This window comes from Protobothrops mucrosquamatus, unplaced genomic scaffold, assembly GCF_001527695.2.
Source record: "Protobothrops mucrosquamatus isolate PMUCROS unplaced genomic scaffold, P.Mucros_1.0 scaffold784, whole genome shotgun sequence".
Taxonomy (NCBI): Eukaryota; Metazoa; Chordata; class Lepidosauria; order Squamata; family Viperidae; genus Protobothrops; species Protobothrops mucrosquamatus.
The window spans coordinates 72,467-97,956 of record NW_015387052.1 but is presented as its reverse complement, the minus strand read 5'-3'; the positions used below and the strand labels follow the sequence as shown (position 1 = coordinate 97,956).

Sequence of the window (25,490 nt, the reverse complement as noted above, 5' to 3'; positions counted from 1 at the left end):
AAATATAGATGACATTTTTGAAAATAAGGAAATATTGCTATCATAATGAAAAACTTAGATCTTCTTCAATAAATCCCTCCCTCCTTCAAAAATGAATACTCCCAATTGTTACCAAAACAAATTCAGCCCATTAGAGATGCATTAGTGCTAAAAGTAAATCCAAGGCCCCAATGGCTAACAATCTAATTAGATCAGTATTAGACTTTGTATGTTGCCCACTGACAAAGAAATGATCAGTCTTTGTTTTACAAATTTTTATTAATTTTCAAATAAACAAGTTCTTAATACAAATATGGTGCAGATAAAAAAAGAGAAAAAAAAACCTATTAAACATCATATTTTCGGAGGTGGTCGGCAGTCCCCCCCCCCCCCCCCGCATCTGATCAGTCTTTAATTTTAAAGGTAGGTTTATTTTAACAGTGAGAGACAGAATAACAACAAAAAATCCAGAAAAATGCATTTCAAAAAAGTTATAAATTGATTTGCATTTTAATGAGTGAAATAAGTATTTGATCCCCTATCAATCAGCAAGATTTCAGGCTCCCAGGTATCTTTTATACAGGTACTGAGCTGAGATTAGGAGCACTCTCTTAAAGAGAGTGCTCCTAATCACAGCTCAGTACCTGTATAAAAGACACCTGTCTACAGAAGCAATCAATCAATCAGATTCCAAACTCTCCACCATAGTCAAGACCAAAGAGCTGTCCAAGGATGTCAGGAACAAGATTGTAGAGCTACATAAGGCTGCAATGGGCTACAAGACTGTTGCCAAGCAGCTTGGTGAGAAGGTGACAGCAGTTGGTGCGATTATTCGCAAATGGAAGAAACACAAAATAACTGTCAATCTCCCTCGGTCTGGGGCTCCATACAAAATCTCACCTCGTGGAGTTTCAATGATCATGAGAACGGTGAGGAATAAGCCCAGAACTACACGGAAGGATCTTATCTATGATCTCAAGGTAGCTAGGACCATAGTTACCAAGAAAACAATTCGTAACACACTACGCCGTGAAGGACTGAAATCCTGCAGCGCCCGCAAGGTACCCCTGCTCAAGAAAGCACATGTACAGGCCCATCTGAAGTTTGCCAGTGAACATCTGAATGATTCAGAGGAGAACTGAGCGAAAGTGTTGTGATCAGATGAGATCAAAATCAAGCTCTTTGGCATCAACTCACCTTGCCGTGTTTGGAGGAAGAGGAATGCTGCCTATGACCCCAAGAACACCATCCCCACCATCAAACATGGAGGTGGAAACATTATGCTTTGGGGGTGTTTTTCTGCTAAGGGGTCAGGACAACTTCACCGCATTAAAGGGACCATGGACGGGGCCATGTACTGTCAAATCTTGAGTGAGAACCTCCTTCCCTCAGCCAGGGCATTGAAAATGGGTCGTGGATGGGTATTCCAGCATGGCAATGACCCAAAACACACAGCCAAGGCAACAAAGGAGTGGCTCAAGAAGAAGCACATTAAGGTCCTGGAGTGGCCTAGCCAGTCTCCATACCTTAATCCCATAGAAAATCTCAGCAGGGATTTTGTCCCACTACTCTTTGCAGATCCTCTTTAAGTCATTAAGGTTTTGAGGCTGACATTTGACAGCTCGAACCTTCAGCTCCCTCCACAGATTTTCTATGGGATTAAGATCCTTCCGTATAGTTCTGGGCTGATTCCTCACCGTTCTCATGATCATTGAAACTCCACGAGGTGAGATTTTGTATGGACCCCGGACTGAGAGAGATTAACAGTTATTTTGTGTTTCTTCCATTTGCGAATAATCGTACCAACTGCTGTCACCTTCTCATCAAGCTGCTTGGCAACGGTCTTGTAGCCCATTGCAGCCTTAAGTAGCTCTACAATCTTGTTCCTGACATCCTTGGACAGCTCTTTGGTCTTGACTATGGTGGAGAGTTTGGAATCTGATTGATTGATTGCTTGTGTAGACAGGTGTCTTTTATACAGGTAACAAGCTGTGATTAGGAGCACTCTCTTTAAGAGAGTGCTCCTAATCTCAGCTCAGTACCTGTATAAAAGATACCTGGGAGCCTGAAATCTTGCTGATTGATAGGGGATCAAATACTTATTTCACTCATTAAAATGCAAATCAATTTATAACTTTTTTGAAATGCGTTTTTCTGGATTTTTTTGTTGTTATTCTGTCTCTCACTGTTAAAATAAACCTACCTTTAAAATTATAGACTGATCATTACTTTGTCAGTGGGCAACATACAAAATCAGCAGGGTATCAAATAATTCCCCCTCCCCACTGTATACTACCAAGTTTGAGGGCTCCAGCTTTTATTCATGAACATAGTCTCAGTAAAATCCAAATCACCTACATAGTATTCAACTTCTCATAGTACTGAAGTTCTTGGACTACTGAATGTTTTATCTTGTTCTAATTCATTCTGTTACTGATTCAAACTTTGATATATTGGTTTTGACAAGTGCTTCACTGTGTATGATAGTATAATCACTCCCTGTGCATTTCATACTAGACGGCTGATTAATGTAATAGATTACTTCCAGCAGTTATGGCAAAGGAAAATGATGTAGTTTCCATAAACTATATTGTGTATAAGGTGATAGAGGAAAGATATGACAAAGGGACACAAGTATAAAGACTTCCTTGAAGAATTTTTTTCTTTCACGAGAAAACATTCCATTTCAACTTAGACAGTTATGTCAAGAGATTTAATAAGGCCATGAAAACTAGTACTTAGGTGGTATATAGGTGTATTTGAAATGCAAAGAAGGCAAATAAAGAATTAAAACTTCAAAATTCTATTTTCTAGGCTTGAGGTATCTTTCTTGTACTGATTGTGAGCCAGAAATGCTCTAAATTTGATGGTGTATTGACTCAAGTGACATTTTTTTCATTATTCAGGCTAATACAATGTTATTTCAATTTTATTCTGCCTCACATCAAATTATTCACTATACAATAAGGCTACAATGACATCCAGTTTGGTCTAGTGGTAAAACCACTGGCTAAAAACCAGGAGACTGAGATGTAGTCCTGCCTTAGGCATGAAAGCCAGCTGGATGACTTTGGGCCACTCACTCTTTTTCCGCATGCAATGTCAGACTCCGACAACAAACTGGTGGGTCAATTTCTGTTGCAACAATCAATCAATACTTGGTTGATCCAGGAAAAAAAGATCCTGCATTTGCAGGAAAATGCTAGGAAGGGAGGAAAAAAAGAATAAGGCTACAATGAAAGCAAATCTTCAGGTTACATATCATGCTGTATCTTAGCTTGTTTGCTTAGTGTAGAAGGAATGGATGCTATCATTCTGTAAAACTCAATAACAATGTCAAAAGCAACATGGATACTCAGATTTTGCTTTACTTACAAGTATTTTAATGATTGCAGATATACCATTATAGGAAATGGGGCTTTGAAGTTTAATCCAGACACCAGGGAGTAATGCTTTGTGCACGGGTTGATTACTTCAGCTTTGTAAACAATCAAACAACAATAGGAAATACTTAGGGAAACTGTTTCAGACAAGTCTAGAATAAGCAACTGCAAATATTTAAAAGGCAAAAAAATAAAGGGAACAATAATGGGTCAAGAAATTATGATATATTGGATAAGAGTTTATGATCTAGTTCCCAAAGGAATAATCTTCACTAATTCAAAATACAATCTGAACAGTCCACTGTCATTAGAGGTTCAACATATATTTCCTTTTTCTTTTTGGAACCTCAAGGCAATGTAGAAAAGAGACTAGTTATTAATTAGACTCAGGATTGTACAAGGTGGCAGTTTCGAATCTTGCCCTGGCTTTGTCTTCTATAATCCCCTCCCCCTTCCCACTACCAATCTAAGACCTTTATATATTTTGAAGTAGAGTGTGCAGTCTGTGCGGCATATTGTCATTTGACAAAATGTATTTCTAGATATGACTATAACAAAGAACCAAAACTGACTATGGATCCCTACCATAAACACAGCTCAGCAAAAATGAGATTATTACTCTTTGATGAACAGCAGCTCTCTGCCCTTTGGCTTAAAGCTTTCCTTGTATTTCTAGATTTGTGTGTGTGGCTCAGAACAACAAATCTATATAATGTTAAAAGCCCAGAGCTTTCAGAAATGGTCAGCACATACTCACACACAAATATACATAATCCCAAAACACATTGTTCTATTCATTTTTCAAAATATTTTAAATGGGTTTAAAGAGGGGAATCTCTTAAGGTTGTTTTTAATGGTGAGAAATCACTGATAACTACCATATTTCATTTAAATATGTTCAGTAGATACAAAAGATAATAATATTCAAAGCTCGAAACTGAAGCCACTGTTTTATATTGTTTTTAAAATAAGGGTTCCAAACCAGTAACTGTGTATATGTATATACATGCACATATACACTCTTTGTGTATATATATCTTAAATATATTTACAGAAGCAACAATTAAATTTATAAAATTCAGTATTAAAAATAAGCCTTTCTGATCTTGTGGAAGATAACTGCTATCATTCCACAACCACTGATCCTACTGAATAAAGCTCATGGAAACTGAGGTGGGTCAGACTGTCTTAAACAATACATAACCACAGTTTATCTTAGTCTTGACCTAAGTATTTGTGGTTAACTAAAAGTGAAATAAAAAGCATTTTATATGATTATACTCAGTGGTGGGATTCAAATATGTGAACAACCGGTTCTCTGTGTGGATGCCACTTCTGGAAGTCCATTCTGGGCCTGAGCAACAAAAAATTAGCTACCGGTTCTACCGAACCAGTGCGAACCGGCTGAATTCCACCACTGATTATACTGGAGAATGAGGTCATAGAGGAGACTACATAAATTCATGTTTTATTATATAACAGTGGTGGCGAACCTATGGCACACGTGCCAGAGGCGGCACACAGAGCCCTCTCTGTGGGCACATGCACCATGCCCTGGAGATGGCAACCATCCCTCTTCAACCAGCCGCCTGCTAACTTGCCGAGGTCCCACGTGGCCAGATGCATCCCAGCATGGCTGGTTTCCCTCCCCCCGTCCCATCCCTCCTAGCCTTGCATGTTCTCCTTTTCCCAGGCAAGACCCACTGCATCGCCTCCTTAGCTGTCCGCCGGCCATGCAGCTCAGAAACGGCTTCTCTGAACTGCTGGCGGCGGGCTGCGGAGCCCCAGAGTGTACCGGTCGAGGGGCCAGCAGGCTGTGGATGGATACTGTCGGCCCCCATGCGTTCTCTGGCCTCTGTGTGCAGGGGCTGATGGTGTCAGGCAGCAGCCACCCTGGCCCCTGCCTCGCCTTGCTCTGCGACAATGGCATCCCACCCTGCCTCGCCGTGCCTCACCTCACCCCACAGGACGAGCCTCCTGCCCACTGCCCCACCTGCCAGAGACCCCCAGGATCTCCCCCAACCCTGCCAGCCTCCATAGGCATCCCTCCCCATGAGCAACATCAAGGTGATCATGCCTACCTTGGCCACACCCACCAAGTCTGCCATGACCACAGCCATACCCACCCAGTGGGACACGCCCACCTGGCACCCAGCGATAAATAAGTGGGTTTTGGGTTGCAGTTTGGGTACTCAGTCTCTAAAAGGTTCGCCATCACTGGTATATAACATTAACAAACTATTTAGTATTATAGGTGAAGCGGACCTATCTAAAGAATTATAAGGAGATAGCCAACAGCAATTCATGAGTTTTAAGGATACATGTGTCCCATGTCAACTTAATATTCTTTGTCTAACTCCCAGGAAAGCCCTTAGCTTTGCTCAATTTAATGATTTGCTCTCCTCACTGGTGGAAGGAAGCTCCAGCAATAGCCTTGTAGAAAAGTAAATTCCTTCCTATCTGTTGTACAATCAGTTCATATGAGCTTTGCACTGCTGTTTTTATATGCCGTGGTGAACTGCATAACTATATTATACTAACTCATAGTAGTGGTAGCTTAGAAGAGAATGGTCTTCTCTTAGCTGAGAACTTCATAGCTAAATTGTTAAATTGTATTCCACCACTATTTCTGCTTGACCCTTCAATGTGTGGTAACTTTCATGGTTTTTTGTTATAAATCTGTATTTTTAATTTATTATTTTAGTTTATGCTATTTGGTTCAGTATAACATTTTCTTTGGTTTGGCTTTGGTCTGGCATGGTTTCCCAGTGAGCCTGAATGGGCCATTGTATAAACTGTTGCCAAGTTACATCTTTAAACATGATTCTATTCTGCAAGAACTCCACATTGACTGGGAAACTAAAGCACTAACTACTATATATTATTAACAGTGTCTCCCATCTTCTATAATGAGAAATCAATGAACAATCATTGCAAAGACCATGGCAATCTAATTAGCTCTTTTTTCTCTGTGCAGGAAAAAAATAAAGTTCCTTGGGAAAGTTGGGAAAAATGGAGTACTTCTATAATACAAAAGGACAAACCTCATGTCAATAATGGGAAACAAAGCTGAGGAATTTTAAATAAGCCGGTCAACAATCCATTTCTGTCTTAGATGCACAAGGACGTTTGTTGTCAATGGTTTCCACTCATTCTTAAGAGAGCTGATTGACGCTGGATGCACATTTTTAATTTTCAAAAGCTCTCTTGCTTATATGTATGTTGATGGAGTTGACTTGAGCATTTTGAAATACAAGATCTATGTGATAATAGCTAGCATAGGAGACATTATAGGATGGCAGAAGATAGGAAGGAGTAATGAAAAACAGAAACTGTGGGGAAACCACGCATACATCTGGACCCGTAATCTATACGTTGACAAGTTGCTGGGCTCCATCACTCTACCAGGCATAGATACTTGTCTCACAGATTCTTCTGCTTGACTGCGCTTATCAGATAAAGCCTCAGAAATTTAATTTAATAGTTTCAGCTTTATTAAGCTGTCACAAGAGCAACCCTACTTTGATAACAGTAACTATGCCAATTACAGTTTGGTTTAGGTCGATATATTTAGTTAGGCTGTTTTGCATTTCAGGTTTTTTATGTAGACTTTTTTCAATTAATTTTGCACTTAGCTTTTGCTAAGAGGACATCTAAATTATATTCAAGGGCTTAATTATATTGGGGCTTAGTTTAAAACTGTGATACTTGTATTTAAAAACGGTCAGTAATTCAGCTTTTGAATAGGGAATACTATTTGTGTCAGTCCTGATAGTGATACGTGACAATTGTACTCAGGGCCTGCAACTTTCAAGGTGCCAAAGGGCTTCCAATTCCATATCACAGCCAGGAATAAACAGAAAACACCAATTAACTTGCAGATCCCATGTGCTGACAAAACTTTTCTCTATAACTAGTAGCTCTCGGAATTTAATTCTGAAGCAAGCCTGCAGCAATGTAGTACTTACAGAGGGCCAGAAATGCCCAAGTCATTCAATACTTTTGGATCAAGTAACTGAAATATACAACACTGATTTGGTAAATCTAAGTGACATACAGCAAACTCACCTAATAGCTCTCTGCATCCACAGCAAACTGACCATTAAGATAAGCCTATAAAGTCTAAGAAAGGAACAGCAACTACTTTTATAAAAGACTGAAAAGGCTTTATGGACTTTTTGCTGAAAATGGATAAAAATGAACTAGTGATTTTGGGATTTACCAATTAATAAAGGTTGATAGGAAGAGAAGGGAACTATGTTGTATAATTTAGAAGGGGGAAAACAGATTCAAGTATGTTTATAATTGCTGTAAAAAAAGATTGAAATCTGATTCTTTAAGGGTTTCTGTTTTATTTTATTTTGTTTTGATTTTTTCTTTACTTTCTATTTTTAACACCTTTTTCTTTATTTCATTTTTATTTTACATTTTTATCATATTTATCTAAATTTGTAAAACATTTCCTTAATAAAAATGTTATACATATGCACCTGTAAAGTCTTGTTCACTGTCCTATTCATAAGACCCAACAACACAATAGGCACAGGAAACAGGAATGTCTTAATACAGAACGAAATGGTATAGGGTTTCCTGCCTGAGCAGGAGGTTGGACTAGATGACCTCCGAGGTCCCTTCCAACTTTATTATTATTATTATTATTATTATTATTATTATTATTATTATTATTATTATTATTATTATTATTATTATTATTATTACTGTATATATTATAGTGGGTTTTAAAGAGCTAGTTCTTTAAACATGTTTGCTTAATTAGAACTTTATCCAAGCTCTAAAATGCAAAGTTTTAGAATTATTACTGACATATTTTAAGTGCTATAAATTGTGCATAAATTGTTCAGACTGTTACTGATATGCCAAATAGTCTCAGTTCCATGCTTAGGCCTGAAGCCACATGAAAAGTATCCATATAATCTGTTCATCTAGGATCTTCTATAACTGGAGAGATATCACCTTTTCCACCACCTTGGAGTCAGGCTGGTAGTTGTCCAAAACATCTAATCAGGTGATGGCTACTTGAAGAAGAGACACAACACTGCCTTCTTTAAACTGGTAGTAACAATCCTTGCCTAAAGGATGCATTAACTTCCACTCTAATCCAGCTTCCTGTTACTGCCCTGAAGGTGTTCATCAGCACAAGGGGCAGAGATCCAGTCTACAAGCAATAGATAAAATACAAAAACTCTTCCTACTTCCTCATAACTAATATACTGTATTCAAGTTCATTCCAGAGTACTTTGCAAATCATAACCTTGGTCCCATGTATAGGACATGTTTTATCTTCCAGATGCCTAGTAAATTCTTCACAACTTTAAAGTGGAATATGTATATAAAATCTAAATTGAACCATCTTCTTCAAAAGATCCCCCAGTATATATGCATGCCACACATAAAGCAAATATAACATAGCATCAAAAAGAATCCATTTTTTAAAAGAATTTAGAATCTAAATTCAGTTTAATTCACATTAAATTTTAGCTTTAACTTTTACTTGCTCTAAAAATGAAAGCAAATTCAGTTATCAATGCATATGTCCTTTGACAGAGTATTCAAAAAACTGAGATATTGTGTCTGGGGTTTTGACAGAAAAGCACTTCCATGACCCAAACTCATCTACAAACTAAACTGATTATTAATAAGGGCAAGCTGACCAAATCACATGTTTGCTATATAAACATGTCCTGCCACTTCTAGGAATAATTAATACCCCCTCCCTGGCTTGTTTGGTGATTCAAATGTAAATGTATGTCTCCTGTCAAAATAGCAACTCTTGATCTTTACAGGCCACCCTGCCAGCTAACTTCTTTAGTCTTATAAAGGAAAAGCTGGAAATTCCTTTTACCCATTATTAACATATTAAGTGAATGTTACCTTCAAAAGAAGTATTCTCATAGCCCTTATGACTGTGGGAATCTTGCAAACATTGGCTGAACTTCAATTAACATCTTGTTACTTTAGCCTTTCTGCAAACATATTGTTCCTAGAAGCAGAATACTTCTTTAACATCCTTTTATAAAAGGTGGCCTCTTCCCAAGGGAAGAAAGGCAGTGAAACCTGTCTGATCTTGGGAAATTTCTGCCACCTGAGAACTTGCTTAAGAAAGCTTAGTAGCTAGTTGACTTTAGGGCTAACCTGTAAACAGGTGTAAACCTGCAAATGAAAGTGAGCTTTATTTCACTTTTTATATTTGCTCAAATTGCCCAGTGACTTTCATTCTGCATTTGCAGGAGGGGAAAAAAACGTTTATGATTTTTGTTAATGATTTTAAAACAAAAGATTTTCCTTTTTCTTGCAAATACAGATTGAAAATCATTCCCAAACCCAAACATCAAAGCTCAAGTAATGAAGCACAAACATAAATTTCAAATATTTTTGACTTTGGAGGAGTAAGATTATAAAAGAAAATTAAGAAGATTCTGGCATCCAAAGGGTGTTATATCAAATCTTCCTTAGGGATACTCTGAAATAGGTAGGTTCAAAGAATTGGAGACAGCTAAAAGAGCTAACGTGGAGACTAGAGGATTAACTTTTAATGCAAGCCTCATGACTTGCCCTGTCAAAAAGGAGTAAATAAAGTCAAAATCTCACCTTGAGTAGTTCCATTGCTTACCATTAGACAACTAAAATATGTTACAGAAACATAAAACTATACATCACAATCACATTGAATAACCATGAGCAGAATATCTATACTGATGCTTCCAAAGATTAAGGAATGTTGTAACAACTTCTCAATGGGAAAAAATCTAACCCAACATATTTTCAAATCAGGCCAATACAAAATTAACAAATCTATGTTGGTGACTTTATTTGGCACTCTCTTCTCTTTCAGGTGTTTGAATGGAATCTGACACAAGCAATTATTTGAAAAGCGGAAAACAGAAATTAAGTAATGAGAAAGCAATTATTTTGCGGATTTTAAGTCCTGGATTGAATAGAAGATTCAGGGCATTAATAATAATAATAATAATAATAATAATAATAATAATAATAATAATAATAATAATAATAATAATAATGATGATGATGATGATGATGATGAAGTTGGAAGGGACCTTGGAGGTCATCGAGTCTGACCCCCTGCTCAGGCAGGAAACCCTATACCATTTCAGACAAATGGCTGTCCAGTCTCTTCTTAAAAACTTCCAGTGTTGGAGCATTCACCGCTTCTGGAGGCAGGTTGTTCCACTGGTTAATTGTTCTAACTGTCATGAAGTTTCTCCTTAGTTCTAGGTTGCTTCTCTCCTTGATTAGTTTCCATCTGTTGCTTCTTGTCCTGCCTTCAGGCGCTTTGGAAAATAGCTTGACTCCCTCTTCTTTGTGGAAGCCCCTGAGATATTGGAACACTGCTATCATGTCCCCCCTCGTCCTTCTCTTCATTAAACTAGACATACCCAATTCCTGGAACCGTTCCTTATATGCTTTAGCCTCCAGTCCCCTAATCATCTTTGTTGCTCTTTTCTGTACTCTTTCTAGAATCTCAACATCTTTTTTATATCGTGGTGACCAAAACTGGATGCAGTATTCCAAGTGTGGCCTTACCAAGGCATTGTAAAGTGGTATTAACACTTCACGTGATCTTGATTCTATCCCTCTGTTAATGCAGCCTAGCGCTGTGTTAGCCTTTTTGGCAGCTGCAGCACACTGCTGGCTCATATTTAGGTGATTGTCCACTAGGATTCCGAGGTCCCTCTCACAGTTACTACTATTGAGCAAGGTACCCCCTATACTATACCTGTGCATTTGGTTTTTCTTGCCTTGAACTTCCATATTCTATTTATTGTGTGGATTGAGCTGTGAGCTACTTACTCTCAATCAGTTTTTTTTCCCAATCTCAGAGATTCACTAATATAGAAACCTTCCCATAAGTTTCCTCTGAGGTTTCATGCAGATAAGAATTATACTGGATAATAAATCAAAGCTATTGGCATACCTCCTGGAGCAGAGTAATTTTTCAACACAACCTGAAACTACCCTGCAAGGGTGGAGAAGCAACACTGGAAATGGTGTTCATATTTACATATACATTCTAATGGTACAGCAAGGAGCCTGGAGAAGCCAACAGAGAAACAAATTCTATTTTTCTCCCAATATCAGTAATTTCATTTTTAGCCCTGGCCTGAAATCAGGTAAAAAGCTGACCAAAAAAATCAAAAAGAATCAGAAATTCTTGGAATCAATATATCACCTGTTCAGTTTTAAATCAGAAGTGAAAGATCTGTAATTTACCTGCTCCTACTTGTAACTTCCCAGAATAGATTCTACCACAGAGAAATAGCTACTTGCTAATATTAACCAATAAAAAAATCTAATGGCGTCTTCTGCCCAGTTACACATTGGAAGCTGAATATGGGGTAAGTGGGCAAAGAGAAGGATTAACAGCTCCAAGCAGCTCTATTTGATCAGATGTCAACACCTGAAAATTAGTTACTAACACCGAAGAGATAATACTACTATAATATAGTGTTTAATTAAGACAGGGAGTTGAGGCTGCTGTGAAATCTAGCAGTATTTGTAAACATTGAAAGCATTAACTTAGGAGTTCTCAATGATATATCAGATCCTTGTTAAATTCAGTCAGAAAGACACTTGTCCCCTTCTGATCCAACAATCCATGTTTAGGTTTACTCACTCAGCATGGATTATTAGGAATATTTGAAGGACATGGAACTTACATGTCGCAAAGTAATTGTTTCCCTGAACTAGCCATTCTTAAGCAATTCCTCTAAGAATGTCAAACTGACACATACTGAGCCGAAATATGCCCCCAGCCCCAGGAAACAGATCTTGGCAATACTGTACACACAAGGTCATTATTAAATATAGTACATCCAGGGAAATGCTGATGGAATTTGTTGCAAAGATTCCCTTACTGACTTGCTTGTCTATACGAAAGATAAACTGAACTAGCTGCAGCTTGTAATTTGTTCCTTTGAAACTTTCAGTGTTATATTCATTTCATTTGGAGCCATATAGAAATATAGTACTCCTATTCCAAAATACACAACACACCAAAATAACACTAAGTATGAATTATAACTATGGTGTTTGTTTTAGTTTTGGTTTCAATTAAAAGTTGATTGAGATACTCATAAGACCATACTTAAAGGCATGAAACACAGCTTGTTCTCAGTTTGTCTTCTTCTAATTTTCAAACAGAAAACTATATTTGACCCAGAGCAAATTTTAACACAAAGTTCAGCTGCTACTACCAGCTCAAATCAACAAGTACATACCTCATTCTTCATACAAAAAGTTCCAAATGCACATTCAGTCACTCATATAAACAAAGGACGTTAAAGCATTTGGTTAGGATAGTGAGCTTGCAACGAATTTGATAAATGACCCTAGTTTGGGCAATTATCAGGGTTCCCCCTCCCATCTTTACAGAGCAGAAACTCAAGTATAGCACCAAAAAGACATGTGTTACACTGAGGTATACACAGACCACCCATCTGCTTAAAAAAATACGTGTGAAAAGTTTTGAACTAACATTATACAATTTTCCACACTGACTGAAAACTGATTAGTGAAGGAGTATGCCCTTTCAAAGACATTTTGGAATCAAAGAGGTGCATAATTATGAAGGTAAACATTTACTATTAATAACTGCAGATCTAGCCCTTGTTAATACAATGGGTTACTTATTACATAGGAAATGTTTATATTCCAGCTTCTACTATTAAACATTTCATGGAGCAGTTATTTTTGGCAGTACATCCTTGGCTTTAGCAAAAATGCACTAATTTTGCCTCTGAAAACAAGTTTCCAGGTTGCCATATTCCCAAAATCTGGCAACAAATACAAATTCTATTGACAAGAACCAAGGATACTCAAAACACTTAATATTTCCTCCACTTCAGATCTGTTAAAAGCTTCTGCAAAATTATTTGGATTTACCTAGTTCATCCCACAGCTGCCTATATTTGTCTGTCATTGCAGTTCCTTGTTGTCTCCAAAGTGACAGCCGTGGGTCAGCCATGAACTGTTCTGTTATCAGTGTCAGCATACGAGCACCATTTGAATCTCTCATCTTTAACATCTCTCGCACCTACAATATAAAATATGTAGTTTACTACAATTTTTAAAAAAACAAATGAAATAATATATTGCTGGAAGCAAGGGAGAGGTCAGTGGAAACACAGGATTACTACTGAACAATCAATATTGCCAATTCATACCAATAGTAAGTATTGTAAGTACACAGTTTTAAAAAGTATTTATAAAATGAAGAGACAGAATTTTTTATTATGAAGTAGCGCAATACTGATCTATGATCTCATCTCGTCTTGTCTCATCTCGTATCAGAAATGTAGGAAAGGGAGAAATTATTAATTTAAATTTAAAAATATTTAAAACTTTAATAAAAACATTAAAAAGAAAATAAATACTTTCAAACTGATGTTCCTCTAGCTTAGAGCTGTTGTTCTTGGCATTTAAGGAGAAGGAGAAGAAGGAGGAAGAGAATTAAATATTAACATGATAGTAGACAAAGGCAGGAGTGGGATAAATGAATATACACTGTGTGCACCACATCACCAAACACAAAGTTAATTCACTGGACAGGAGGAGTTGAAAGTATTTAATTCTAAAAAGAAGCTACACTTATAAACATCTGTAATAAAGGGAACAAAAAAAACAGCTCTTGCATGCCATTTTTTTCTCTTGTCAATAAGGTTGCATGGCTATTATATATTTGCAAATCCCTACATGGTTCAGTATAAATACAAAAGAGTAATAAACTAACTTGAAAATCCCACAGTTTTGGAGAAAAATAAAGCTTTTCATGGTAGCTCAAATGTACTATGTTGCAAAAATAATTCTTTACAGAACACAATGGTACACTTTGCACTCCTTCAGCATGAGAGGAGTCTATTCTATAGTTCAAGGTTCTTATGAACACTTTGGAAATAAAATTCACACACACTCTGAATAAAAATGCTTAAAACATTTACTTTTTTCCCACCCAAATTGCTATAGACAGCAAAACGTTTACTGATCATTCAGTATAAAAGGACAAATTTAAGGAGAAACGCAAGGTAGAAGAACCATCAGCATTATAAAAAGTCAAAGAGGCACAAAACCTAGAGTTGTTCCATTGATTGGTATAGTACTTGTTAATATTTCGTGTCAATACTAGAATAGTTATGTTAATAATCTTTAGAATCGTCCAACTAACTAAGTACATACAAACAAACTACGATTTCCACCGGACAAAATGAAGGTTCTGTGTGTGACTAAACCTTTGTGGTTTGTCTTATTCAGTAATAAGACTATAAAAAGTTGAAACGTCACTTAACCGAAATTGAAATTTATCATACATTTCAATATTCCATTTTGAACCATAACATTATACCAGTATAACCCTTGACTACAAACATTATAATCTTCTACCACAAGTTTCAGTTTGTTCTATCCTTCTAACTCTCTATGCCAGGGGTGTTAAACTGCCAGCCCACGGGCTGGATGCGTTATGCCGAAACTGCGCCCACCCCATTGCTGGCAATGGAAAAAAGTCGTGATATGTCGCGACACGTCACGTGACATTGCAAGTTTGACACCCCTGCTCTATGTAGTTTGTGTATAATTCTGATAATAAGGCATGCAAAACAGATCAACCAAATGGTGTCAATTTACCTCAGATTCCATGCCACTGCCCAAAAAGCAACAGAAGTGTTTGCAAAGCAATGTCCTGGTTTTGCTTCGTGCTCTGTCATTCCTTACATTAAATAATCATCTTCCCATGGCAGTACAGATTTCCCAAATTTTTAAACAATTGTAAGATTTATCACATGACCTTAAGTTATAAAAAGATGCCAGTCAGTTTTCTTTGTATTTTATATTGGGGGCGAGGGCATACTATTATCAATATCAAAGCAATGACATTTAAAAAGTCAAGAGATTTGTTTGGTTGGGTTTTGGTCAGGTTGAGCTATATTTTTTCCAAAGAAACAGTTTACTACTAAAATAAAGTAGTCCTTCTTCTGTACCTTAAAATCTTCCAAATGGCCGAGAATTCTGAAAAGTGTAGCCCAAGAAATCCAGATGGTATCAGCCCAAGAAATGGAGCAGGAACATTACTAAGAGACTAAATATTGTGAAGTCAACATAAAAATGACGAATAAAAAAGCATTCTGTCAAAATGAAAAAAAAACATCCCTTCTTACATACCTTTGCAAAAAGCAAATTGAGCTGTTTCCCTGATCCATGGTATCCACCTTGGGAAAGAAAAAGTTTAACTTGTTCCTGAACTTGCTCTTCATCCAAATGCCAGCAGTTTTCATCATCTATACTCGCTCCTGCTGTAGGATCAGGGGCACCTACACAGTAGAAACAAAGGCTATGACTTAAACCTTTTCACTGATGCATGAGGATCCAGTTGTTCCCACCTAAAATAACAGTTACTGATGATTCATATGATTGTACCTATTATATATACACTGACCCTAAGCACTGATATGGTAGAATTCTGTGCATATTTAGCACTCTAAAGGAACCTAGGTGTGTACAGCTTTAGATTATTCTGTCAGTAGCTAAAAGAAAACTTGAGCAATAGCCCTCTATGACTTAGAGATAGGTATCGTTAGTCACTGGCAAAATGTGTGCTTTGCACACAAATTCCATGCCTTCAAAAGTTGAAGACTTTAGTTTTCTGAGGGTTCAGACTATTTAGGGTTCAGACGGGGATGAGACACCCTGTAAGACAGGGGTCACTAGACCGGTTAGCGAAAGAACTTCCGGTAGTTCTAGACAGAAATGGGTCGTGACGTTATCTCAGTATCCTCGGATACCTATTAACAACTCCACAGGATCCTCTACTAACTGCGACCAGGATTTCGGATTATTTAAATTTATTTTTTAGTTTTATGGTTTTATAATCTGCAGTTTTATTATTGTTACCAGCTGCCTACATGTTGCCACGTAAATATTTTAAATATATAAATGAATAAATAAACTGACCTTGTGTAGTAACTTCTATCCTTCTATCTCCCTTCCTCCCTATGGCTAGAAGCACTGTTCAAAGTGGTCAACTCACTTTTTGGGAGGAATAGGAGAACTACAAAGAACTTTTTGCATAACAGCTTACCAGTAAAATCACTCAGATTTTCCCAAGCCTTGACTCTTCATAGGTGGGATTTAAAGTAATGACTAAGGCAGTGTCTTTAATTATCTGGGGCTTCTTGCAGCTTGAAGATTCCAATAAGGTAGGCAAGGTACTCTCTATCCAGGCCCCTTCTTTGAGGCAGAAGAGGTGTGACTTCTTGGATCAGGAAAATAATCAATGCCATGTAGTGGAGGGCATCTCCTCCCCAATTTGAAGGCAACTGTAATATACCTTCTCTTCAAGAGGCATTTTCTGGATCCAGCTACATCGAATAACTATCATGCAGTCTTCAATTTCTATTTTTGGAGAAGGCTGTTGAAAAGATGGTGAGGGTCAATTGCAGCACCATCAAGAAAGCAGATTTTTGGGAGTCTTTTCAGCCTGGGATCAGGTCCAGACATAGAATCAAAATAGTACTGGTTACTCGGGTCAGTGAGCTATGTCAGAATGGGGAGGAGGTAATATATCCTTCCTATCCTGTTAGACTTCTCAACAGCAAGCATTCCATCTGGAGACATTATGAGGGCTGCAGCCACTGTTTTATATTAGCACTGGTCCTTCATTACCAGGTAATTCCAGTCAGGAGATAGGGAGGAGAAGTGGAGGTTGGCTTAATAGGGTTTGATCTTTTCCATCTTTCTCTTGAACATGGAACTATTGGAAGATATCACCTTGTAGTTTGGAGAAAGGTGACATTTAATTGGGTAAGTTGGAGACAATGGGAAATCTTGACTATATATCTGAACACTATTGGGGTTTGGATGGGACAAAACAGGCCAAAATTGAATACTGCTTTGATAATATCATACTTGGAATACTGTGTCAGTTTGGTCAGCTTGATAAAAAAAATGATGCAAGATTCTAGAAAGAGTGCAGAGAAGAGCAACAAAACAGACTAGCGGGATGGAACTAAAACATGATAAAGAGTTGCAGGAAATGGGTATGTCTAGTCTAATGCAAGAGTAACTCATATCCTTATCACTCTCAACATTCTTGCAATGTATTAAATATACATATTGTATTCATATCTTTGAAGACCACTGAGAAACTGCATCTGATAATAAAATGCAGCAGGATATTTTTGTCAATAATCAGCTAATAAAATGGACAGGTTTCTAATATGTTTAAAGTGCATTTTAAAGTACTGCATATGTGCCAGTTTCCCACGCAGTTTCTTTTTCTAACTACTTTTTCTAACCAGAATTAAGTCACCAAGTACAAATCTCTCAGGAAAAACTGCTTGTGGTTCACCAGTATTAGAGAATAACAAAGTGAACCTGTCCGTGGCTATTATTCTAGGTGCTGTACTGTTATTATGCTGTTTTGTATTATTTACCATAGATGTTTTGTTTTGCTGTTTTTATATTTGTTTTTAATCAGGGATGTTTTATTTTGGGGGTTAACCATTGGAAATTCTTCAGAATTACAGCAATATGCAAGTAAACAAATAATGCATATCGTTCAAGATGGTTTACGCCATTTTAAATCAAAACTTAAAATGTTAAATAAGCAGGCTAAAATATTTTTTTAAAATCTAGTAAAAATTAAAGCAGGCAAATACAGGACATACCACTTTCTATAATTTATTTTGCCTGTGGTGTGAATTCCTTCCTAAAAAGGGTATTACTCTTTATAAAAAGGAAACCTGACTATCTGAGAACAGCACTTTTAATTATTTTTTGACAGAGATCTACAATTAAGCAGTGCTTAACTTTGATATTTACAGTTCCATTAGCAAAAAGCTCAAGACAATAGCAACTGCACAAAGTGATCCAGTCTCACAAAAGTCATTCCAAGGTGGCACCACCTGCAATACATTCAAGACTGACCATTCAACTTGGGTTATTTTTATTTCTATATGTTTTTCATGCTTAAACTGGAATTGTAGTGTTCTAGAAAATACCTATAAGTATTTCATTATATCTAACATGTTTGGAAGTAGTAAAATGTAGAAAACGTAGGAAAACTGTTTAAATATTTTTATAAATAACTCAAGGTGGCAAACAGATATAACATTCCTTTCTCCTCCTATTTTTCCCCACAATAACAACTCCTGCTGAGAAAGAGTTACTGGCTCAATATAGAAAATTCCATAAAAAATAAGTGGTATCAAAAGCATATGCATGCTTTTATCACAGGAAGCATCAAGCTGATGAACCTTTCATGATTTTTCTTCTAAGTAAAGAATGAATTTTCTATTATTTTAAACAATAATTTCAAATTATTAGAATTATAACATATGTTTTGAAAATTGGATAATTAAAACCAAGAGGCTGTGAAAGAATACTTTTGCTAGATGACATCAAAAAACTAGTTAACACACCTGCAGTTGATAACCAGGCCAGCCAGTTTATCTCCAGGAAATCTTAAAACAGCTGAAGAGTTGGTAATAATACTGAAAAGTCATCTTCATACTTCCCTGACTTGCTCAGTTTTTCCAAGTTATCCATCTTAACCACAAGGGAACAAATGTTTCCTAAAAACTAAACAGTGAGCACATACTCTTAACCTACAACTTAAGACAACTAATAATACTTAATATATAATGAAAAATATTAGTTATTCCTCACATGCCAACTGACTAGCTTTCTAGGTCTGAGATGCTGTAACGTCATAGTTTGTCAAGAATGTTATGAGATTCTAAGCTTTCCATCACGATTTGCTTATATCTACCCATCAAGGTCATAGTAGAGGAGGAGACAGACTTCAGGGTTGATTGAATGTTATCATATAAAGCCAGAACTCTTGATTTTAAGAAAAGTGACCATGGGCAAATACAGATCTTTGACTTCAAAGGAGCAAATTCAAACAAAACTGCTCTGAGTTGGGGAATAAGATCCTATGGTGCCTGAAGCCAATAGGAAGAGAAGCTCAAGAAGAGTACAGGTCCATAAATGAAAGAGATATTAAAGTTAAAAAATAAACAAAAAATTATAATGAAAGAAAAAGTGACAGCAAAAGAAGCCAATGTAGCTTCATAGATAAAAACTTACACACATACACCTCTCTTTGAAGGTTAGATATACAAACAACTGAAGGGCAGAAAGGAAGAAAGGACATAATACATACAGTATAGGAAATGGATATAAGAATAGATCACAAAGGAAGAGTACAGACAGGTAGTCCAGAGCAGCACAGGTGTGTCAGGAAAGTAGAATTCATAATGAGCTCAGGAAAGCTCAGGAAAGGCTGCTGAGAGGGAAGAAAAGCCTTTATATATGGCTTTATATAAGGCAAATGAAAAAAAATCAGTATACCAGCAGCCAAATAAACATTATAAAATATTAGTAACAACGAAACACAGATATATTCAACTATTTTGGTTCAGTTCTCCCCCAACAAAGACCATGTTAATACTGCCAAGAAATTTTGGGCAGAACTAAATCCTGAAACTGGGAGAAATCTAGTCAGGGATTACCTCTTTACTCTGAGTGAATTTAAATTTCCATTACCAAATTAATTTCATCCTGGGTCGCTGAAAAAACTAGTTATCATTTGCCCAATGTATTATGTATTATCTCTGAGAAATTCCCTTATGTATTATCTCTGAGAAATTCTGGAAAAGAGATGAAATGCCTGATGACTGGATATTATCCATTATTTTCCAAAAAGGAAAGAAAAAGACCTCGCAAATTAGAAAAATTAGTTTGATTGTACCTAGGAAAATTCTAAAGCAGACTATAAAGAAATGAATCCATAAGCAACTTGGAAAAAAATAGTAATAACCAGGAGTCAGCATGGACTTTTCAAGAACAAACCTTATAGAAAAAATATTGTTCTAGTAATAGTAGAATCAGTTAGTGGGGGTAGGTGGGCTTCCCTTTCTTGGATGTTTTTAACTGAAGGCTAAGGAGATACCATCTGGGATGCTGGGGTTTGGATTTGATAGTTTAAATGGCATCTTTCAATTTTATAATTCTGTGAACGTAAATAATTCTTTTTTGGGTGCCATATTAATTTAGTCCCACTTACAATATATGAAATTGGAATTTGCTCTTTACTCAAAACTGTATGCATTCTAGGACATTTAAACTCTGATAAAATCTGTAGGCATTTCCAAAGATGTATATTAGCATGGCTCATGTCAGTGCTAGTCACAAACCACCAACTTCCTATTTATAACCAAATATTCATATTGGCAAAGAAACCTTGTCATCTTCTCAAAAATTTGCTAGAGATTACAGGGATGAGTGGGGAAGGAGGAAGAGACATTAGCCAAATTGGAATGATCACCTATATTTTTCATGTAGTACATCTGAAAAATTAAATGGATGCCAAATATTTTATGAGCAGGACTGAAGCTTGACAGAAACATGGCTAGGAGGTATCTATTTACTTCATATTAGTTGAAATTTTCAGGACAAATGAACTGCATCCTGGACTACCAAAGGGACTTGCTGATGGTCTATCCAAACCTTTATGCATTGTCCTTGAGAACCCCTGGAAAAGTGGTAAAGTCCCTGATAACTGGAGGACAGCAACACTGTAGGATTGGGCAAAACATTCAAAGCAACATCTTCATCTCATGGCTTTTAAAGTGCACACCCATGCACTTACAGTTACTCCATGCAGTGAGCAATTTATATACACCAATTCACCAGAACGTTGGACACCACTATATTGTCTAACTTAGCTTGCAGAATACATGAATTAGCTTGGGACACATCTACTGGTATACTGTAGAGTCAAATGTTAATTCTTCCAACTATTGTTTGTTTGCTTAATTTTTTTGTTTATTTTGACAGTAAGTATTGAGCTGCAAAAAATATATCCTGACATATTGTTCAGATGAGTCTCTTTCAACAAAGCTGCCTCTCCAAATTCCCTTGGAAGGAATGATTATACCACATAACGTATTTCCCCTTTTGGGGGGGGTATATTACTCTCCTACTTTCAATTATGCATTCTTGATTATATATAGCCCATTTCTCATGTCACCTTCCTAAGTGATTTCAGGGAAGTCAATTCCTGTCATTCAAGTAGTTTTCTGTCATATTTCAATCAGAAGTATGTTGATCATCTATTGGGAGAGTTACTTGGTTGGGCACTGAATTAAAACACCCAAAATAAATGAAACTGATGCTTCTTTAAACAACAACCATCTAAGTAAGTAGAAAATAATTATGTTGTTCTTCCTACAAGTTATTAATGATAGGTATTACCTTTTCCTAACAGTTGTTAGGGGTTCTCTTGTTAGATGAGATCATAATCATTTACATCTTTTCTCAATCTGGCTCAACCACAGTTGTTCTCCATGGAAACATGTCATATCCAGGGACATCCACAATGGATGGTCAAAACTAAGTCTAACAACCATCGTTTCACAATTAAAGTCTTGCTCCTTTTGCATGTCTCACATTGGAACAACATTAGAAACCAACCCTTATACAAATTATTTCTGATAGCTTTATCCAATCTGTACATGCTAATTCTGATAATGCAAATCTAAGCCTATAACCTATTTCTGAAGGCCTCAACAGACCATTTCATTTCATATCTCTCTTTTATTTAACATCACAGCATAATATTTAGAGGGACCGCACTGCTCAATGTGGTTCATACACTATAATACATGAATGGAACTACAATCTTTTCTGCAAGAACAGGCAGCCTTTCCCAGTTTTCAGTTGGCTTTCTGCACATTGCCTAATTAAACTAACAGGCTAAAAGTGTCATTTGTTCTAAACATATTTGGAAAGAGAACATGAAAGGAAGTCCAAAAAGCTTACGGAAATACAGTATCAATAGGATTAAACTGAAGTACTTTCCTAGAAGAAAAAAAGAATTCTGGAGCAAGCACTGGAGAAAAAAACTAACTCACCATGAACTTGATTGATCTCTGAATTCTGAGAAAGGATTTCATCTGCGAGCTTCTGAGCAGTTGGCAAAACTTCAGTATGGTGCACTGTAATCAAATACTGTACAAATTTTTGCAGTTGGTCTCTGTTCATTTGAAAAAGAGTCTCTGAAATGGGAAGATGCAGTTTGACCTGATCTGGCTTGCGGATCCGGTATAAAGAAAGGGCCACAACATGGGCACAGTAAAATATGTCTTTGTTTCCACAGCTACAGGTCACTGAGGTAATCTTGCAACGATCAAAGCTGATAGCCACATTGCAAACAGTTTCTGGCTCGGACTGCATGGCAGGTTCAGTCACAGTACCACTCAGGTGGAAACCTATTCATCAGAAGAAAATAGTAATTTTAAAAAACCAGCAAAATGTGTGTTTGCTATTTTAAGCAAGCAAAGTTTGACAAGCAGAATGCACTTAAATAGAATTCACCATCCTAGACAACAACTGTGGTCTTCAGCAGCAGCCATTAAAGTCACCTAAAAACACTTATATAAATAATTCCACATGAATGAAGTGGTAACTATGGTAGATGATGAATACAGAAAAAAACAGGAAACAGGCATTCATACACCAAATTACTGAATTTCCATCTCTACTTATTGCAAATGGTAGCTGGAACCTTCCATCAATGGAATCTGGCAACATTTTATGCCTTTATTTTTAAACCCAATGCTGTAGGTCACACTTGAAAAATGACAAAACAATAGGAATAGAAATTATTCAGGAAATTATGCTTTTCTTCTCAAGTGTTACTGTACTATCACAAAGTCTGCATTAAGGCTATACTCTGGAGGAAGCTATATTGATTTCCAAATCCCATTGAGTGTATTCATTTGACGCACACAGATCTAGAATATATAAAACAGACTTCTATATACAGCTTTTTAAAGTAAGGTTGCTATGTGACATCCTAGTACTTCTGCTCTATGAAACTTTTACTCTTTACTATCACATATTCACTTTTCACAGGCTTTTAGATCCACTTATTCTGTTAATCTTGCTACTGTTTCTCAAACTAAAAGCTTGACCACCCAGTGGATTCATCACAACAACTGTTGTGGAACTGCTTCAAGAACAAGCACTTTTGAATGTTTCTAGTTAGGAAAGAAATTGGTTTCATGCAGAGAATACGTTTGCTGGAATAGTAGTATTTTTGTCCATTGTTCTATGATGGACATCCAATTCTTACATAGGCAGTCTTCAGATAACTATCAGACCAACATCACATGACCAGGCTGACCAGGAACTTACAATGGTAGTTCCAGTTGCTCTTGTCAGGAAAATCCTGTGTGGCTGTTAAGCACAACATCCCATGATCACTGTTTGCAACTTCGTGCTGGCTTTCCTATTGACTTTGCTTGTTGGAAACCAACAGTGAAGATTGTAAATGATGATAATGTGACCACAGGATACTGTGATTCTCATAATTGCAAGCCATTTGCCAAGTGACTGATTCATGATCACATGAATGCTGCAACAACTGCAACTACAGGGAATGGTTGTAAGTCTTCTTATTCACCATAATAATAATTTCAAGTGGTCACTGAATGAGAACTACCTGTAGAATGCTATTACGTGTTACTGTTTGTATGAGGAGAAAGCGCTCAAATATGTTGGCCCACCTCTTTCTCAGTATGATATATAAATACCCATGATGACATGACATACTAAGAAAACTATGGCTGATAAGAGGTTTTTTTTAAAAAACCATTTTTAAAAGATCAACAAAGATAATTAGGAACCAGTTTATGAGCATAAAATACTTTGCATCATTTTTTCCTGCATATTTAATCATTTCTAAAGAATTTCTTTGTAGGTTAGTTTGAGACCACAGCTATGGATTAAAATGCATTTCTAATATATCCAGTTATAGCGCCACATATCAGAGATTAGACTGCAAATAAATCAGTACAAGTGATTTTGGGAGTGCTTTGTTTGCAAATGGAAATTAGTATTGTGCAAGTCAAGAGAAATTAAAATGGAAACCAAATGAGAATAGAATGGAATGGAATGGAATGGAATAGAATAGAATAGAATAGAATAGAATAGAATAGAATAGAATAGAATAATAAAATAAAAAAATAAAATATCTTAGCATGATAATGACACATAGACTCATTTTTGTAATGAATACAGTTCTATAAAATCAATAAGAATCAACCCATTCCTCCAACAGGCTTCAACAAAGAATTATTTCTCAAATATAGTCACACTTAATAAAACCAAAACTATCTTCTACATGTAAACATGTATAATTGTTTAATATATACCATTTTGACAATGAATTAATATTTTTTTCAATTACATGTAATCATTTATTTAAAAAAAACAGAATTTTGATATGATGTCAGAATTCAGTGGCTTAGATTTTTTTTAATATCATCTCTGGAAAAAAAATATTACTTGTGTGATAATCATGGAATATTCATGAAAAAAAATTCTATCTATGACCAGCTCTTCTCAGTGAGTTAACGACTACAATTCATAGGTACACACATAAAGAAATACACAAAGAAACACACATTTCTGACTCTTTCAGCTCCTCATCAACTTTTATGCTTGATTAGATTAAATTCATGGCATCTCCACTAGTCACTATGTTTGAGGTGATTTAACAAAATACAACTAGTATTTTTCATCTCCACCATAGTAACACTCCACTGCTTGAATGAAAGCATATAAATGGAATCACAGAAGATCTCAAGGTGTTCTCAAGAATACAGTGGCTTCCCAGCAGCTCCAACAATTACCTAAGGCATGGGTGTCAAACTCGCGACGTCATGTGACGTGTCGTGATGTATTGCGACTTTTTCCCCATTGCTGGCAATGGGGTGGGCGCAGTTTTGGCATGACACATCCAGCCCGTGGGCTGGCAGTTTGACACCCCTGCAGGGAAAAGAAATGCTGAGGACCAGAAAGAGAAACCAATTTTGTCATAAATAATGCAGGGATTTTTTTAATTCTGACAATTATCCTTTTTTACTTTGGACAAATGTATTGTTTACTGTAATCTCCTCTAACAAATACTTAAATTTCAAGTAGAGACAGCAGCAAAGTTTTGCCAAAACCCACAGCAGGAAATGACTCCAAAAAGAGAAGCAAGGAGGTGTGCACTATTTTACCTCAACTTCAAGATCCAGACTGACC

The 25,490-nt window shown here is 36.5% G+C and overlaps 1 protein-coding gene across 1 annotated transcript in view; it reads right to left on the bottom strand.

The window, feature by feature from the left end:
* ZSWIM6 (zinc finger SWIM-type containing 6) overlaps nucleotides 1–25,490 on the bottom strand; it is a 100,824-nt gene that overhangs the window by 35,752 nt on the left and 39,582 nt on the right. Inside the window, exons 2-4 of the mRNA XM_015818751.1 lie at nucleotides 22,310–22,666; nucleotides 15,555–15,703; nucleotides 13,284–13,434 (exon numbers count right to left, since the gene is read on the bottom strand). Of these exons, the coding sequence (XP_015674237.1) occupies nucleotides 13,284–13,434; nucleotides 15,555–15,703; nucleotides 22,310–22,666 (657 nt within the window). The remainder of the gene's footprint in view (nucleotides 1–13,283; nucleotides 13,435–15,554; nucleotides 15,704–22,309; nucleotides 22,667–25,490) is intronic.